This window comes from Helianthus annuus, chromosome 10 (assembly GCF_002127325.2).
Source record: "Helianthus annuus cultivar XRQ/B chromosome 10, HanXRQr2.0-SUNRISE, whole genome shotgun sequence".
Taxonomy (NCBI): Eukaryota; Viridiplantae; Streptophyta; class Magnoliopsida; order Asterales; family Asteraceae; genus Helianthus; species Helianthus annuus.
In genome coordinates this window covers 107,065,223-107,085,083 of record NC_035442.2, presented here as the reverse complement: position 1 = coordinate 107,085,083, position 19,861 = coordinate 107,065,223, and the positions used below count along the sequence as shown (strand labels likewise).

Below are 19,861 nucleotides of genomic sequence, written 5' to 3'. Positions count from 1 at the left end.
TACCGCTTGGTCGGGTATTGAATGTTTGATCGTATTGTGATTAAATTATTGAGGTAACCCGCTTTAATCTGTATTGTTTGAAATAAAAGCCTTTGGGGGTTAATGACCATGTCCCGGATATCCTTGGCATCATTATATTATAAAATGACCACGTCTTATGCACGGGGTGTAGGCGTACACCTGACAGTTGCATAAGGGAAACGGTATCTCACTCTCTTGTGGGCCTATACTTGTGGCGTGTCTGTTAATCTTGACTCGGTTTCTACATCGGGCCCTAAATGTATAACGAACATGTATATCTGTATACAAGATTATTTTTATATAATTGTCCCAAGTTATAAAAGTTTTATGCCATGTGCATTCAAATCAATTTTCTAAAACATTTTCAAAATGAGTCAGTTAAGTTGTATTTACCAGTGTAAACTGACGTATTTTCCCAAAAGTTTAAGTGACAGGTACTATACGTAATTGGCTGAGAGCTCAGGGCGTCAATAGGGAATCTCGCAAGTTCTAGATGCCTAAAATCTGTTGAACAATGTTATCTTTCTGTTTTAAGATCTGCCTGTGGATCCAACTTACATTCCGTTGTAATAATTGATATTACTTTTGAATCGGATTGTAATATATTTATCTTTTGCTTCCGTTGTGCTCTTAAATTGTGTTGTTTGACTATGATGATATCAACTACGTCACGATACTCCCCACCTGGCCCACCGGTGACACGTGGAAAATTAGGGGTGTGACACATGTCCCCTTGGTAGTTATTACCATATCCATTATCCCCTTGGTAGTTGTTACCATATCCATTACCGCCTTGGTAGTTGTTATCATATCCATTATCCCCTTGGTAGTTGTTACCATTATTTCATTATGTTAAGCTTGATTTTATTTCATATTCGAGAACTAGCAAAAGAAGAGAATACGGAACAAGATTCTTCGAGAACTATATCTATCCATTATCCCAGTTTACACTGTACACTGCGTGTAAACACAAAGGCTTTGTGATGATATGTTACAAATTGGGAACCACATATTCGTGTGTTGCAGGTTGGAAAGATGACCGAATAAAGATCTGAATAACCGATACAACCCATTTGTAACCCAACTAAAATCTCGTAACTGTGAATCTCTTCCCTCCAAAACCACCACCTTGTCGTGTATGCTCTCCTTGAGTCTAGATTCTTGCTTAAACGATGTTCTGATATCGAGAATGTTCGTTTGGGGAAAATGTTTTGGAAATTGAAGGAAAAGGAAGGTTGAAACTGTACAATAATAATGATTCAAATAGAAGAAAACTCAAACAAACTACCAAACTAGGACATCAACATCAATTGATGTCCAATTGACGAAGACGAATGTGTGAAATGAGATTTATTAAAGAAAACTGAAACCTATTTTCCTTGATAGCAGAAGCCGTTCGATTTAATGGTTCTGAAAACTACATAGACTGCCAGATTAAATGGCCGTTAAAACAAGATTATAGGGGTGTGTATATAGAAATGGCCCTTTTCTTACCTTTTCTTTTTATGATGGGATGATGCTATTATTGAAAGTTTCAGAGCCTATTGCCGACATTTCACATATTTGATTTAACAAATCCCATTTATTTAAAGAGAAAGAACACTCAGACTCTTGATAATCATTGTGAACTTGAGAACAGGAAGCTCAACACTCAGACTCTTGATAATCATTGCATTTTTTTAGCAAGCATGACTGATGATAAATGACTTGCATTATAAGATGAAAACTCACACAAACCACCAGACCAGGACATCAACATCAATTGATGTCCACACGACTGCGTGAAATGAGATTTATTTAAAAGTAAAAAAAAACTACATAAACTGCCAGATCGAATGGTCGTTTATCTGAGTTTTCTTTCTCTTTAATGAAATGGGATTTGTTTCAAAGTAAAAAGAAAACTAAAACCCGTTTTTCTTGATAGCAGAAGCAGTTCGATTTGATGGTTCTGCATACTATATAGACTGCAAGATCAAAACCCTAATGTGTGAATATTAACTCGAAAAAAAATGAAATCCTATCTATACGGTCGTATATCATTATACGGGACGTATAGAATAATATAAACTGACAAAAGGCTGCGCCCACAGACTTTGGCAGTTCGTTTTATTATATACCAGTCGTATAACCTTATACGGACTGTATACACCATGTTAAAACAAGACTTTACCATGTGTTAATATTAATAAAAAAACATACCTTTGAATTCGGTTTTGGCTGTGAGAAAAAATGAGGTTAAGCACAATTTGCAACGGGTTTGCCACATAATAAAAGGCAATGGATTCTAGCTAGGGACCAGTTTTAAGACTTTTATTAGCAATGATTTTTAAAATAGGTTTTTCAGCAAAGAATTTTATGCACAATTATTTTACAACAAAAATATTTAGCTACAGATTTTTCCCTGTCTTTTTTAATTTCAACCCAATTTCCATAGCAAATTTACCGCCAAATATCCTGTAAATGTTAAAAGAAGTTTGTTTGTTTTTCCCAGTTTTTTTCTGTTTATAATCATATCCAAAACCATATATATTTTCAGGAGACAAATTCTCTCACAAAGCCTCCAAGAAATGTGAAACCGCTTCAAGAAGGTCAACCTATATGCTTGACAAACTTGTGCCTTAACATAAAATTCAAACTCAATAATTTTTTTTTTTTTTTTTCAAAAAAAAACTTATAAGAAGAGTCTCATTAGTCACCCAATAAGTATATAATAAAGTGCTAGCTGTCATCAATGTTTTCAAACAATAATGCAGTGTCACTATCTTGTAGCTTAAGTAATCAAATCTCCTGATATCTTGTGGTTAAAGCACACACCACATATGTAAATCTGGAGTTAGGTTGCTTCTTTCTTGTGTCCACAGTATCTTTTCAGATCTTCCAACATTTTCCCTCAATTTTCATCCATGGCTAGTAGTCATCCTTGTTTCAGTTATGATGTTTTCTTAAGTTTTCGAGGTGAAGATACGCGTAAAGGTTTTACTGATCACCTCTATACAGCCCTAAAGCAAGCAGGAATCCGCACTTTCAGAGATGATGCTGCGATGGACCGAGGAAAACTGATAGAGCCAGAGCTGAATAAAGCCATCCGTGAGGCCGCAATTTCGATCATCGTCTTCTCAAGAAACTATGCTTCTTCCAAGTGGTGTCTTGATGAGGTCTTAACGATCATCGAAGAACAAGAGAGGCTCGCCTCTAAGCATGATGTTGTTCCTGTGTTCTACAACGTTGATCCGTATGATGTCAAGAATCAAACAGGAAGCTTTGAAGAAGCATTTAGTTGGTATGATAATATAATTGAAACAGAATTAGATTACCAGAAGAAGATTGAATGGTTGCAGAAGGTGAAGGCATGGAGGGTTTCTCTTCGAAAAGCCGGAAGCTTGACAGGAATGGTATTAGCTAACGGGTATGCTTGCTTCCTCTTGTCATCTATAAAAATAAACAGAACCAAATCCTTAATTTTTAGATGTTCTGCATCTAACAAATACATTTTATGTTCATGATGGACCCAACGAGAATAAGTGACTTTTATATCCTTTTCATCCATGGAAAAGATTAAACTTACAATAGAGCATATAACTTTTTGAAAAGAACTTAACCCATCTTTAATTTGTTGGATACTTCACGGTGGTCTTTCTTTATTCGAAGTAAAGGATTATAATTAGTACCTTAATACCACATATATATTAATACTTGAAGCAAATTTATTAGAACCTAACTGTTAGAACTTGATCAATCCAGACACGAGGCCAAATTCATAAGTAATATTGTCAATGTCATAAGAAAGAAACTGAACTACAAGCTCTTGCACATTGAGGGCAAATAGTGGGAATAGAGAAGAATGTTGCTGTGATTGAATCATGGTTACAAGATCCATCACCTGATGCAGTTTTCGTTTTCATTCACGGGATGGGAGGCATTGGAAAAACAACCCTATCAAAATGCGTATATAACTCAAACTACTATGAATATGATGGGAGTTGCTTTCTTGTAGACATTCATGAGACATCGAACCTGTTGGAATTATTAAACTATGTTATGTTTATGTATGTTAAATTCGTATTCGAACATATAATTAGTCTAGCTTATTTGATTAGTTAATGATATGATTATCTATAACCGGTAGATAAGCGGGAAACCATTTCAAATAACTGTCAAAGACAGTTACCCGCCATATCTTAACCGCCAAAATCCTATGTATATATTAGTATTACCGGGAACATTAACCGGTATCAAGACTTTCTTATTTTCACTAAGAATTGTCCACCCTATTATCTTTTCCGATCATCATTTACACTTTGTCATGCATATTCATTTTGGAACTCTTGTTTATGATAATATGAATTCCACTCACAATCCAAAATTACCATCAACTTCCGCTGCAAGCATGTCGTCTGACTTCCAACAAAGTGGTATCAGAGTGACGAAGGGGAAGATGCAGACGACCGAAATTCAATCAACATCCACTGTGTTGCCTTGTCAACATTGCACGGATGAAATGAAGAACAAGAATAAGCGATTTCAACGAGAGAAGACATGCTTTTACTGTCACCAACCAGGGCATCAAATCTACAAGTGTAACAAGAAAGAAACAGATGAGGCGACTCAATTAATCCGGCAAGCGGTGAACATGGGAATACAGAATCAAGGAGGAGATTTTAGTAATCATCAAGAGATGATTGTAGTGGGTACCGAAGGAGGGCTATGGAGCGATATTTGGTACGTTAGTTCTGTATTTAAACACCATATGGCTGGAAATTTAAACGTGTTTAAACGTATTAAGCATATAATCGGGGTTGATACACAATCTGGGGGAAATAATTTTCTGTTTACACGTGGGGTTGGATCGGTTGAAATCAAAACTGGAAATGAAACTATGAGAATTCAAAGCGTTTTCTACTCTCCGGAATTGGATCGGAACGTTTTGAGCATAGATCAATTAACCATGCAAGGATTCACTGTTAACAAGAACGGTGACACTTGTAAAATTTATCCTATGTTCTCTATTCCGGTTGATAACTTCGTGAACGATGCAAGTGGGTTAACAAGAGAGGAAGAAATTGGGTTAAAAGAAAAACAGAATATTATTGAAGAAAATGTGTATAACAATGAATTCAAAGAAAGGTATTTAAATTCATATTTCGAAGATCTGGATCTGTCCTCACATGAACCAGATTGGAATATGATGATCGTAAAGGATATGGAATTTAATGAATTTGAAGACTGCGTTGCATTCATCAATTTATTAGATGATCGAGAGTTTGTTGTCAAGTATAAGCATATACTTGATTTAAAGTTTGAAGAGTTAGTTAAATGGTTCCTATTTAACTATACGGGAATCAACAATCGACCGGTTCCACCAGTTGCCTCGCACAAGAGAAAAGTTAATCTACTAAGTCTGTATTTGTTGGTAGCCGCGGATGGGGGATACAAAACTGTAACAACGGAGAATATGTGGCCTGCAATAGCAAAGGATCTGGGATTTGACTATGAAGATGGAGATCACATGAGAACTACATATGCCATGTATCTTGACATCCTAGAGTATTACTATAATTTCAAACAATTTCAAAGAAAAGTGCAGGACAAGGAGATCGTTGTAGAAGAAGGAAGGTTCACCGGAGGTCACCATGAGGCATCAACCAATGCAGAAGAGGTCCAACAAGTTTCTGCAGGAATGGAACAAGCTGCTTTGTTTACTCGCATAGATGATGAAAACTGGAACAAAGGGAAGCGGAGAAAACGTTTCAACTTTGACTATGCAAGATGGGCAGTGGAGGAGGCAAATCAAAGCGTTCTGGATCGGTCTCGCAAACATAACCTAGTTTAAGGGGGGTTATGTTGGAATTATTAAACTATGTTATGTTTATGTATGTTAAATTCGTATTCGAACATAAAATTAGTCTAGCTTATTAGATTAGTTAATGATATGATTATCTATAACCGGTAGATAAGCGGGAAACCATTTCAAATAACTGTCAAAGACAGTTACCCGCCATATCTTAACCGCCAAAATCCTATGTATATATTAGTATTACCGGGAACATTAACTGGTATCAAGACTTTCTTATTTTCACTAAGAATTGTCCACCCTATTATCTTTTCCGATCATCATTTACACTTTGTCATGCATATTCATTTTGGAACTCTTGTTTATGATAATATGAATTCCACTCACAATCCAAAATTACCATCAACTTCCGCTGCAAGCATGTCGTCTGACTTCCAACAGAACCAACACAATGGATTGCAGCATTTGCAAAGTCAGCTTCTCTCCACAATACTAAGGAGTAACAAGGAAGAAGTTATATGGAATCTTGATGAAGGAGTCGTTAAAGTTACAAACGCATTACACAATAAAAAAGTTCTTCTTGTCCTAGATGATGTCACAACATGGCAACAATTAACAGCATTGCTAGGGCCACAACAGTTTTATCCTGGAAGTAAAGTGATCATTACAACTAGGCACAAATGGTTGTTAACTTTTTTTGAAGTAAATCCAAAGGTCCATGCTATTGAAGAATTAGATCCCAATGATGCATATAAACAATTTAGTTTGTATGCCTTTAATAGGGATCATCCTATTGAACCCTACACCCTCCAATCAGAACTTATAGTTCATCACTGTAGCGGTCTTCCTTTGGCTCTTAAAGTATTGGGCTCGTTTCTAAATGGAAAGACCGTGGATGTGTGGGAAGATGCAATGCGCAAAATAGAAGCAATTCCAAATCCCAAAATTCAAAAACTTCTACAACTGAGCTATGACACTCTAGAAGAGACCAGCGATAAGGAATTATTCCTACATATTGCTTGTTTTTTTGTGGGTGAGGATAAAGCTTTCATTGTGAAGTTATTAGCGGAATGCAATCTATACCCTATAGTTGGTATCCAGAATCTGATGGATAGATCGTTACTCTACATTGAAAATGGGAGAGTGATGATGCATCCGCTAATCAAGGAGATGGGTCAAGATGTTGTTCGCCAAGAATCACCAAAGGATCCTGGGAAACGAAGTAGATTGTGGAACCATCAAGATTCTTTATGTGTATTAAAAGAAAATGGAGTAAGCATTTAAAATCTGATTACATTATGCCTACTTAATTTATTATGCATGCTAAACCATATGTAGTTCATCTTTTTAAACTCTTTAATTAGGGTACAAGGAAAGTAGAGGGACTTATTCTTGACATGCAAAGGATCAAGGGAAATAATTCAACTTCAATTGTAAAGATGGACAGTGGAATAAAACGTAGTTATGATGATTTTAGTGGCCGAACCATCCGTGCAAATAAAGTAAACTTCAAGGTTGGAGCCATAGAAAAGATGAAGAATCTAATGCTGGTTCAACTGGACTATGCAACTTTTTCTGGGAGCTACAAGAAGTTGCCCAAAAAATTACGACTGCTCCGTTGGCATGGACTTTCAATACAATCCATACCAAGTGATGTACCTTTGCAAAATTTGGTAGTTCTTGATTTGCGTTATAGCAAATTAAAAGAAGTTTGGGATGGGTTCAAGGTATATATTTGTACGTTGTCTTTTCGTTTCACAATTACTAACTATAATTGTCATATCACATGGGTACATGATATAGGAGTTATTTATGCATATACTCTTGTTTTTCATCACAGGTAGTTGGATCTTTGAAAATCCTTAATCTCAGTTATTCTGTGGAGCTTAACAAAACCCCTGATTTTGAGGGACTCCCTAACTTGGAGAGTTTGCTCCTTTCAGGATGCTTAAGTTTGACCCACATTTGTAAATCCATTGGCTACCTTGAAAGACTGGTGTTGTTAGATGTTAGGGATTGCAGAAGTTTGAGGGACATTCCATGCTTACCAAGATCTCTGGAATCACTAAAAATGGAAGGTTGCCCCAACCTTGGAGGTCTTGGACGAGTTCGATGCTTGGATTCATGTTCACTGTCTTCTCTTTTGGTAAACATCGACGTCTCAGGATGCAATCTCTGTAATAATTCTTTCCCAGAGGATTGGAGTGATCTTTTATCATTGAAGTTCTTAGATATAAGCAGCAATCATATTACTTCATTACCAGCTTGTGTCAAAAGTTTACCTAGTCTTGAAGTACTCAATGCTCGCAAGTGTTCATATCTTCAATCAGTTCTGGATGTCCCCAAAACCGTAATCTATCTAGATACCACTTTGAATTTGTCCTTGGAGAAAGTTCAACCAACACCAAATACAACCTTCTTGGCTGTTTATGGATGTGAAAAACTGTGTGTAGTGGACGGCTGTTTTAAGCTTGAATCCGTAAACAGATTTGACAGGCAGATTATAAGATATCTTGGTTTAGAATCGATTTCAGAAAAAGGAATGGGGTTCAGACTTGATAAACCAAATGCATATACAAAAGAGGTCTCCATCAAGGTTTGCTTTCCCGGTCTCTTAGTTTTTAGTGTCTGTATTATTCTTCTACCAGTTAATATTAATAAAACGAAACTAATAAATACTTTGTACTACAGATATCATACGAGTTTGGTATATTCAGTACCTATGTTTTTGGAAAAACACTTCCATGTTTTAGGTATAAAGAAAGTGGACCAACAATATCTTTTAGAGTTCCTTCACATCCAAATGGTTCAAGAGTAAGCGGACTGAATGCGTGTTTCATGTCTACATGTGTTGAATATGCATTGTTTTTCTACGTTGAACTCAATAACAAAACTAAGGCCGTGGTATGGGACTACAATCCTACAATGCATCTAACACGTAAACAAAGTAGTAAGTTTGATTACGTCTGGTTAAGCCTTTGGCGGACTGGCAATCTACTGGATGCTGGGGACGAAATTAGTATCACTTTGTATGGAAGCCATATAGTAGAGGAGTGTTGTGTAAACCTCGTGTACGATGATGATGAAGTCCAGAAGGATAGCCAAGAAGAAATGGATGCAGAAAAGAAGGATGCCCATGGCATATCCAATCAAATTTTGTGGACTGACAGACTGCTAGTAGAGATATCAGATTATGTTCATAGTGGGAAAACATATTGCTTTAAGACTGGTGGTGGGATGGACGTTCCTACTATCAATGGTATTTCTGGTATGCTCCTGCTTTCTTTTATCTTTTTTTAACAGGGTTTCCAATGTAACCACACTTATCATCTATGAAATGTTTGTTGTTATAATTAATTAGATTTAATTGTGGATTGGTGGGGCCTAAGAGCGAACTGGAGGTGCAGACACGTTATCGCAAGGTATGTTTTGTTATAAATTCCTTGCATAAATCCTGGTTTATGCGTTGATGTTTGTTGACATGTTTTGTTGTGCAAATGCAGCGTGTGATTTGAAGAAATAAAACACCCGATGGCGATTCCCCTTCATGTATTCATCATAGTGATAGCATTGTCTCATATTTTGAACATCACAAAAACAAATGTGTATTTTGAGTTGAGTTTTAGGCGCTGGATGAAACAATGGATTGATTTATAAGTGGTAAGCCTCATTGGTTACTATTTTTATAACTAATGGTGGCTCAACCATATTTGACATCGGGGCCAGGGCCGGCCCGAAGGGTGTGCGGGATGGGCGACGGCTCAGGGCCCAAACCCATTGGGGGCCCAATTTTTTTGTTTTTTTATTAGTTTTACACTGTAAAGTTAGAATATATATCAGAAAAATACCATCTTCAAGCACATGGTTTGGTGGTTCGAAAGTCACTTTAGTAATAAGAAGACACAGGTTCTAATCCCCTCAGTTTTGTTTTTTGTTTCTTATCTATTTATTAAATGCAAATGACATTAATTGACTAATTTTGTCAAATTACACTAAATGATAGGTGTTGATTCAGTTGACATTAATTGATTTTCATATATTTAAATATTTATATATATATATTCTTTTTAAAAAATTTATATTTAAGGGACCCGAATTTTCTGTTCGCGCACGGAGCCTAAAGATTTTCAAACATTACCCTGATTGGGGCCTTAGCCAGAAGTAATTATTCGGTTCACATATCATAATATTAAATTTATCTTGCAGCCTAAAAGTGATATTTTTTGTTTTTTATTCTTGCATACCCTTCCATAAGTAGATGTTTGCAAGTTTAGGATTTTTATTTAATTTTTGGATATTAGATTAGCTTTTCACATTAAATAATAAGCAAGAAATATCATAGCAATTAAGTAGATTACTAAAAGAAAGCAATTACCTCATCTGTTTTGCATAAACAATAAGCAAGATAGCAATTAATATTGTAGTAAAGAAAGCAATTACCTCACAAATATGCTTAAACGAGTAAGTCTTTTGGTCGAGTTTCAGTTGACCTGATCGATGATTTCCATAATTCCATCGGCAAAGCGCCATTGTGAAAGGAATCGTCGGCCCCTCGGTCTGAGTCAGCAAGTCACCGATTCATTTTTCAAATCAACAATCTGGATTCATCCGAAAACTGGGCCCAATAGATTTTAGTAATACTAATTTTCTTTGGGTAAATTGGAGGGGCCAGGCCTATTTTATGTTATTAGGCCGACCCTAAGATAGTAAGATGGCAATTGAACTTAAAATTGGTCGTGTGTGGGATATTAGGGTCTGTTTGGTATGGGGTAATGGAATGAATGAGAGAATGGAAAGGACGAAGTAATGGAATGGACAACGGAATGAAATGAATCATTCCATTCCATTGTGATGTTTGGTTACTCATATGTGAATAAAATAAAAATTTACTTTGTACAATTTGATAAATAAAAAAAGACGAAGTAACGAAACACAATTGTGTTAAAATGACAAAAATATAATTGCCTCAATAATAATATTAATTTATTAATAGTAAAGAATTAATAATAAATCTTTTGATATATATTAATATTAGTATTAATAATAATAATAATAATAATAATAATAATAATAATAATAATAATAATAATAATAATAATATATTTCTTTCCATTCCTTAAAGGAATGAAATAAAAACACCCCCTTACCAAGGAATTGAAATTGTTATATTTGGAAGGAGTTACATTCCATTGGAATGCTCCATTCCATTACCACATGCTAACCAAACATGTCTCTTTTCATTCCATCAGAATGATCCATTCCATTCCACCTTCTATTCCTTCATACCAAACGCTACCTTATATTTTAGGGCAAAGGATCAAATACAAATAATCTCAACATACTAAACATACAAATTGAAGGAAAACTCAAAAAGATAAGGTGTCATTTTTGTAATTACCACCAACTATCAAAGTTACTATACAAATGTGAACTCAACCAAAAATACCTAAAAAACACAAAAAAAAAAAAAAAGAAAAATTTAACATTTTTTCATTAAAAAATCGCTACATTTCGTTAGAAAAAAAAAACAAAAAAACATTTTTTTTTGCTGATACTAAAAGTAGAGAATTTTTTAATAAAAAATGTTAAAAAAATAAAATAAAATAAAATAATTTGTGTGTTTTTTTTTATTTTTTTAGATTTTTTTAGGTTTTTTGGGGGTTTAGTTTTTAGCATTTTAGCTTGGTGGGGGGGGGGGGTTAGGTTTTTTTTTAGGTTTTTGAGGTTGGGGGGTTTAGGTTTTTTTTTTTTTTTTTTTTTTTTTGGGGGGGGGGGTAGGTTTTTTTTAGGTTTTTAGGTTTTTTTAAGTATATATTTGTAGAGTAACTTTGACAGTTATTGATAATTACAAAAATGTCACCTTGTCTTTTTGAGTTTTTCTTTAATTTGTATGTTTAGTTTGTTAAGATTATTTGTATAAGAACTTTACCCTATATTTTAGAGGGGTATGAGATATAGTTATATACCCATTGACACGATTATCCGATAATGTGTACCCATTTACGTGATTATATACCCACCTAATATCTTTTATTATTTATTTATTATGTATGTATGATGTATGATAGGTGATGGTTCAATTAAAAGCTCATAGTTAATGTGAAAACTTGAAAACTCTTTATTAATAAAGGGAATGAGACTTATAATGAATGATGGATAAAATTGGAAAAAATATAACTTTTCAAACATTTCTATCTTCTTCAAATGTTATTATATTATAAAAATATTGCACCATAAGATTACAAATTTTCTTATCTTTCGTTCAAGTATATTCAAGCATATTGTTTCCACATAAAAAAAGTGGTGGGGGAGAAGGTGTGTGTGTGTGTTTGGGGGGGGGGGTAGGTTTTTGTGTGATTTAAGTTTATGATTTAGTTTTTAGGTTTTGAGGGGTGGGTGTGGGAGGTTTAGTTTTATTATTATTATACCCATACCCGGTTGTGAAATTGTGTCCCATACCCGACCCAATACCCGTCGGGTAATTACCTGTCGGATTTCGGGTATACCCGCGGGTATACCCACGGGTATCGGGTATACAATTAGTTTGTTAAAAGATATACGTTGGGATTTCCAAATACATTTTTTACTATTATAATTTTTGTATAATTTTATTTATATAACAATTATTATAAGTTAAAAATGTACACGTACATATAAGTTTTATTATAAATTAATAATAATTTTATAATACTTATACACTTCACAACATACAGTATATAAATACTATTATCAAATACATATACTATTTTTTTTTTACTTTTTTACATTATGAACATACTAAAATAAATCACTAATATACAAAGGTTAATGGAAACTAAAAATATAAATTAAAAAATTCGGGTATATGATCGGGTATATAGTTTGAGTAAACGGGTATGTCGTTTCGGGTAATCGGGTCGGGTATCTACTAATCTTATACCCGACCCATACCCGCAAAAAATTCTAAATCTAATTTCATACCCAGCCCAATACCTGTCAGACTCGGGTATTTTTGTCATCCCTACATATGTTAACTTTTAAGACAACTTTAAGGTAAAATGATAATTTTAGCCAAATGATATAATCTGTGTTTTTTCTATAAAGTAAATAATCTGTAATTTAGTTAAGTTTTTTCTTTTCTTTCTTTTTTACTTTATAAAATTTATCACTATATTTTTATCGATTACTTTAGAAATTTCTTAATTCAATAATTAACATATATATTTTTTAATAAGAATATATGTTTTTGTATATTTTTTTTGTTTTCATTGATTAAATTATTTTCAACTCAAGGGTTATTTTCAAATCACTTATTCGAATTTAACGATTTTTCTAATACACAACTTCTGAAATAAAATTGACTAATAGTTATTCGATAGATACCTGACGGGTTGGGAGTCAGTATACCCAGTGGGTATTTTTAATAAACTAATGGGTTTACCCAAAAACTCACATGTATACCTGATAACCGATGGGTAATTACCTGATAGATACCTGATGTGTTTTGAGTTGGGTTTGGGATGTATTTTTTTTTTTATAATTGGGTATGAGGTTGGGATTGTCACACCCCGAAATTATCAGAGCATTGGCGTGACTGAACTGGTATCTTCATTGCACAGCGGAAGGCCGGAAGCAAATATAGCTAAGACTTTTAAAATGCGAACGCCCACTAAGTACTCGACTCCACATGGTTCTCCTATTCCAACCGTGCCTTGTCTTAGAAATGCAAACTGAGAAAGAAACATGCGAAAAATCAACACAAAGTTGAGCGAGTCCATAGTTTGTTTGTAAAGATTTGAAATAAATCTTTTTGAATAACCGGTTTTTGAAATATTGTTGAGAAAACAAATTTAAAATCATTTTCTTGTCATGTTGTATGGTAACTTTGAATGAAAACATGGTATGTATCTTGTATAAATCAAGTATTCTTGTATAAATCAAGTATTCTTGTATAAATCAAGTATTCTCGTACAAATCAACTATTCTTGTATAAATAAAGTATTATTGTATAAATCAAGTATTCTTGTATCAAGTATTTCTGTATGTATCAAGTTGTTAATGGGTTGCAAGGCCATTAACATGTGACACGACATAGGAAGCAACCAAACCATAGGCATTTTTCTAGTTGGCATATCCTGAGACACAAAAGCACTGCTTGGTACTCGTTCTCACCAAGAGTGTGGCTGCCCTACACCCATTAGATCTAACCTTTTGTTCTGTGGTCTAAGTATGTACACGATTAATGGTGCTTATGGTACCCTATTCGTGACACGATTTCTCGTATCATTCCTCAGAACGCATCATACTTGGTACTAGTTATCACCAAGAGTGCTTCTTGTTTTTGTATCCATCATACCATAACTCATGTATTTGTAAACTCTTGTATTTGTATTTTCCCGTAGTTTAGAAAACTAGAATTCGTGTGTATGCACATTTCGAAAAATTACGCTTGTTTGCAAAAACCGGTATAAAACATAAGCTTTTCGTAAACCATTTGTGTCAGTTAAAACTTGCTTGTAAAATGGTTTAGAAATATGTAATTCTTGTATTCTTTGCAAAAAGTGCATGTCTTTCCACCCCGAAAACATTTAGAAAAATGTAAAACCGTAAAAGGTGGGGTTAGGAACTCACCTGGATATTCCTGTGCAAAGCTAGCTAAATACGACTTCGTGACGTCGTTTCCAAGACGAGACTCGCTAGCGTGCATTCTACAATATTCCTAACATGGAATATCTAATAAGTTTCTAAATAAACACGGTAATTAAAGCGAAGATGTGTTCGGCGTTTGAAACAATATAATTAATTATATTGATTTCATAAAAGACTTGTCGGATTTTTGGAGTTTAAAATAAATATAATAACTACAGTTATTTGTCGTAAATAATTTTCGAATCGTTGTTTTCATGAGTTGTAAAGTGTCGTAGAAGTAACTATGTATTTTTAGGAAAAATAAGTAACATTCCGATTTTGTTTTGTGTTATAATAAAACGTAATTATTTTACGGATTTTATCGAAAAAAACGGGCAGAGTTTCCTCTGTTTTTCGACCACCCCGACAACACAAGTTGTCGTTATTTTAACAAGATTCAATCAACAATATACTCAATATCAATATCAATATGTTAATTTTTCATCATATGTTTAAGATGTAAGCTAAATACTGTTCCGAAATGGGTTCGAGCTCGTTAGTCACGTAAGTATTAAAACTAAAAAGATAACGTAAAATCTTTACCAAATCTCTCATGTCGAACCGCGGACTGAGTTGACTCGCTGTGTTGACATGAGTTGACCGATTTGACTCGGTTTGACCGAGTTACCCGAACAGAGTCTGACCCGAAGCCGCTTAGTCCGAACCTAGCTACTGACCATCCCGAACCTGTTGACCAGCCGTGACTGTTTGACCCGGACCCGAGCTGAGTTAACTCGGTTTAACCGAGTTGACTCGGATCAAGACTCGAAACTGATACGCGACCCAAACCCGAACGACAGCGAATCTGGAACCCGAACCGTTGACCTGTTTGACCGAACCGCTGACTTGTTGACCTGCCTTGACCAAACCAATTCTGAACCAATCCCGAGCTCAGACGAGTCGAGACTCGAACCGAAACCGAGTCGAACCCGAAATCCAAACAGACAATCATGATCAGTATCATCTTCACCTTAAACTTTCAGAAACAAAAGATGAAAGGAATGAGATCTTACCGGTGGTTTTCGTCGGATAAAGACATGGACCGCCGGTCCAAGACACAACCCGCTGGACCGAGGCACAACCCACTGGTTCGAGATGCTGACCGCCTCTGCCATCGCTCTCCACCGCCACCGGTTCTCTCTCTCATCTGCATCTTCGCCACCGACCACCATTGGATCAAGACATGGACCGCTGGTCCGAGATAAAGACCGTCGGTTCTCTCTCTCTCTCTCTTCGTCGCACCGCCGCACCACCACCTGTTAGTGGTGGTGGTGGTCCGTTTCTGAATCGCAAAGGGGGGTGGGGGGGTATAGATCGAAGGAGAACATAGGGTGAAAAAAGGGGGTGTTACGCGCTGGAAAAAGCTCGCCGCCGTGAATCGCCACCGGCTCCGCCGGTCTTGCCGGCCAGAGTCCGGTCACACTATATCGGAGGGAGAGAGAAGTAGTGTGAGGTGTGTGTGTGTTATGGTTTGGTCTGCACAAATGAATTCACAAGGGGGGGGGGATGTACACCCTTTTATACTGGGATTTGCTAATGGACTTTAGGCTTGGGCTCAAGGCCCACAAGCCCAAATTTCGCGTTTTAAGCGGCCTGTTACATTCTACGAACCCGTCTTTGTCACACCCCTATTTTCCACGTGTCACCGGTGGGCCCGGTGAGGAGTATCGTGACGTAGTTGATATCATCATAGTCAAACAACACAATATTTAAATGCACAGCGGAAGCAAAAGATAGATTCATTTCAACTTGAATAAATTGTAATATTAAGTATCACAAGATAGTTGAAACAGATCCACAGGCGGATCAAATAAAAAGGAAAACTGCACTTATTGATGCCTGGAGTAGCCACCCTATTACGTATAGTACCTGCACTTAGCCTTTTTGGAAAATACGTCAGTTTACACTGGTAAATATGACTTAACTGACTCATTTTGAAAAGAGTTTGAAAATTGGTTTGAATGCACTTCGGCAAAATATTTTTATAACTTGGGACAATTATTCAAAAATAATGTTGTATACAGTTTTACTCATTTGTCGTCCATTAGGGCCGGTTTGTAGGGCCGGTCTTAAGTTAACTGACACACCACAGGTATAATGGCCACAAGGTTGATTCCTTTACGTGGGATACCAGTTTTTACATAATGCATCTGTCAGGTGTACGCCTACACCCCGTGCTTAGGTCGTGGCCATTTCATGAATGATGCCAAGGATATCCGAGACATGGTCATTTAAGCCCCAAAAGGCATACACCAAATAATACATATTAAACGGGTCATGCAAATACATTAATCACAATTCGATTTAAATGACTACATACACCCAACCAAGCGGCACTTTTATAGTACCGTATCCCAAGCTCGTATAGGGAAATAAGTTAAGAGTATTTACCAGAGCAAAGTATAAATCAAATACAGCAAGTGCACGTAGCTTTTACTGGGCTCCTAATATGGAACGAAGGTTTTTAATAACCTATTAGAATCCTAACGGGTCTTTAATTAAGCTTAGACTTAGACCGGTTAGCTTTCAAAAGGAAGACACGGTTCAAACGCATGATAAAGCGAAGACCGGTTTAGAATGTGGTTTTGACCCAACAAGCTTGCATGCTTGTTTAATATGGGTAACTTAAACACATTATGGATTTTGAGACAAAAACGATATGGTTTGACCCGTTTCAGCTAATATATGCAAACTAGTTACATAAGCCGACCCGAACGCGAAAAGTGCGTAACGGGTAACCATATGAGTCATATGCAAGTTTCCTAAGTTAATATGCCTTAAATATGTTGTGACATCAGTAAGATATCTTCTATTATGCCCCAAATGAATTTAAACTCAAATTACGCCCCGTAGGGGTATTTTGGTCATTTAAAAGATTATAAAAGAGTTTAAATATGATTCTGAGTTTCGGGTCTGATTAAATCAGTAAAAATACTTAATTCACTAAGTTATATCAGTAGGGTATAACCTATATGTGAAATTTATCATTTCTAACCATACTATGCACCGAAGGGGCATTTTGGTAATTTCACTTAAGGTTTAAAGGTTAAATCTGAAAATCTGAGTTTAAAACTTTTGCTTACTGAAAAAGTATAGAAGTTTACTTAAAACATCAGTAGGTATCAAGTCTTATATATCTAATATGGTTCTAATACATACTATGCGTCAAAATGCTTAAAAACGCTTAAAAGGCGATTTTGAGCTATTTCCGGGTTCTTAAAGGAAAGCTGATATTTTTACTATTCCAGAAGGCTTAAAATATTCTATTTATCATATTAGATCAGTAGAAAAAGGTTTGGTGTCAAAAGGTTTGGTAAAACTCATTTTATAGCTTAAAATGGCAAAACCGACAACTAATGAATTAAAGTTAGAACTCTAGGTTATGATCAGCCTAAAAATAAATAAAAATCTCCAAAAATACCAAAATATTATTTTACATCAGTAGGTATAAAGTTTGGTATCAAAATCGGGTTTAGATAGGCTATACGCTAATTATTCGGTTTAATTACTAAAAAGCTTTCTAATTACGCTAATGAGCATAACTCTTAATCTAGACCTCAAACTGATGTCAAATTTTAGGTACAAGTTTATAAATGAGTAACTAAGGTTTCTACTCTTTTATATTTTCAAAATTCATGTTTTAAGGTCTTATGGGCACAATAGTCAACATTTAGGCGTTTAACGGAAATATGCATATGAATCGGATAACTAATGAACCAAGTTGTATAATCTCAGAGGGTTATACTTATAGGTAACTTGGTCCTATTAAAGCTCTAAGGCATTCCTAAACCATGCTCAAATGGGTCAGAACTAAAAGTCAAAGCATAAGTCAAACTATGCGACTTTCGGTCCCGAACCGAGCCTAAACTGAAAATTGTCGAGTTGAACATTTTTAGACATGTTCTTACATTAATTACCAAGTTATATTAATGATAAAACAGGTTGCATAGCCTTTACATTGCTAATTATGCATTTATTTGAAAATAGGCTTCCCGTTGACTTTTTATAATCAAGTTTGACTGACAATTGACCTAGTTAGAGTGGGAATCAGAGGGTGCCCTTTTAAGGGTTTATTACCCACATAATTACCAACTCATAGGTACTTTCAATTTGCAATTTGACTGAAGAAATTAAGATTAATGACGAAGTCAAATCTTAATTATGACGGTTTGACTTTACGCTAAATAACTAAGCTAAACTGAATTAAGAAAGGTTAAATACACTTACAATAGTCCTAGGCACAACTAATGATCACTATGGATGAGTCTTGAGCTCCAGGAACCTTCAAGAAGTGAGTTGTGAAGTTTACAAGTGAATGAGCAATGAAGAACCCAAATCATGACCCTTATATAGGTTTCTTGATGCAATTTGATCATGCCAAACAAGTCTAGGATTGATTCCAGATGATTACAAGTGTCCATAGACCCTTTTAAAACCATCAAACAAGCTCCAGGTATTGAAAACAAGTGTTTAAAGTCGGTTAAATGGCTGGAACAGACACCTGTGCTTATTTTCTGCATCTGGCAGTTTTAGGCGGCCCGCGTAAGGACCCTTACAGGCCTTACGCGGCCAGTATGAAAGTCTGATCCAGTCACCAAGTTTCAAAAATTGCATTTTTGGTCCCTGGTCCTTCTAAACTCGTTTTTAACATGGTTTCTTGCACTTTTAACCCCCAAACTTGACTTTTAAGGACCCCAAGTCATAAACCAACTTTATTAAGTCCCCAGTTATTCATACGATCACCGAAAAGTCCTAAATTCCAACGTTGACGCTTTTAACCCATCGTATACGAATATTGTCATAACTTTCTCATACTTTATCGAAACCTTGTGAAATTTTTATCACACATCCTAGTGAGTATAATTTATCATTACAAAGCTTCGGGTCTACTAAAAGGTCACTCAGAGGTATACTTTAAACATGTTGACACTTTTAACCCCTGTGGTTTGTAATTCCTCACTTTCCTTCACCATTCGCTTCGTATGATCCATGATTTATTCTTTTAAGGGTATAAACATCTTGTAGGGCTACTTTAAAATATATTTATCCATCTCTGACACTTTGGACCCTTATATTCACATAGTTTCCTTGTTTGTCAACTTTAGTCCCTCTGAAGTACTCTTTCACACGTTTAAAGCTTATGACACGTGTCGATACATTATTGGACATAAATTTTCGAGGTGTTACATCCTCACCCCTTTAAAAGAAATCTCGACCTCGAGATTTACTGAAACAATTGAGGGTACTTTTCTTTCATCGTGGATTCTACCTCCCACGTGTATTCGGGACCTCTGCGGGCATCCCATTTAACCTTGATAATAGGCACATGCTTCCTCCGAAGCTTCTTAACCTGTCGATCCTCAATCGACAAAGGTTTCTCCA

At 35.5% G+C, this 19,861-nt stretch overlaps 3 protein-coding genes across 3 annotated transcripts; all 3 read left to right on the top strand.

Annotated features, from left to right (window-relative positions):
• The first annotated feature begins 2,844 nt into the window (after nucleotides 1-2,844).
• On the top strand, nucleotides 2,845-4,531 carry LOC110881708 (disease resistance protein RPV1). Its single transcript, XM_022129886.2, has 2 exons — nucleotides 2,845-3,427; nucleotides 3,763-4,531. Exons 1-2 carry the CDS (start codon nucleotides 2,925-2,927, stop codon nucleotides 3,845-3,847), a joined length of 588 nt encoding a protein of 195 aa, XP_021985578.2. The 5' UTR covers nucleotides 2,845-2,924; the 3' UTR covers nucleotides 3,848-4,531.
• Nucleotides 4,532-6,184: 1,653 nt separating this feature from the next.
• On the top strand, nucleotides 6,185-7,137 carry LOC118482671 (disease resistance protein RUN1-like). The gene has a single exon (XM_035978261.1). The coding sequence runs from the start codon at nucleotides 6,185-6,187 to the stop codon at nucleotides 7,094-7,096; it is 912 nt and encodes a 303-aa protein (XP_035834154.1). The 3' UTR covers nucleotides 7,097-7,137.
• Nucleotides 7,138-7,139: 2 nt separating this feature from the next.
• On the top strand, nucleotides 7,140-9,706 carry LOC110881594 (disease resistance protein RPS6). Its single transcript, XM_022129808.2, has 5 exons — nucleotides 7,140-7,539; nucleotides 7,653-8,408; nucleotides 8,504-9,080; nucleotides 9,174-9,234; nucleotides 9,316-9,706. Exons 1-5 carry the CDS (start codon nucleotides 7,210-7,212, stop codon nucleotides 9,320-9,322), a joined length of 1,731 nt encoding a protein of 576 aa, XP_021985500.2. The 5' UTR covers nucleotides 7,140-7,209; the 3' UTR covers nucleotides 9,323-9,706.
• Nucleotides 9,707-19,861: the final 10,155 nt, after the last annotated feature.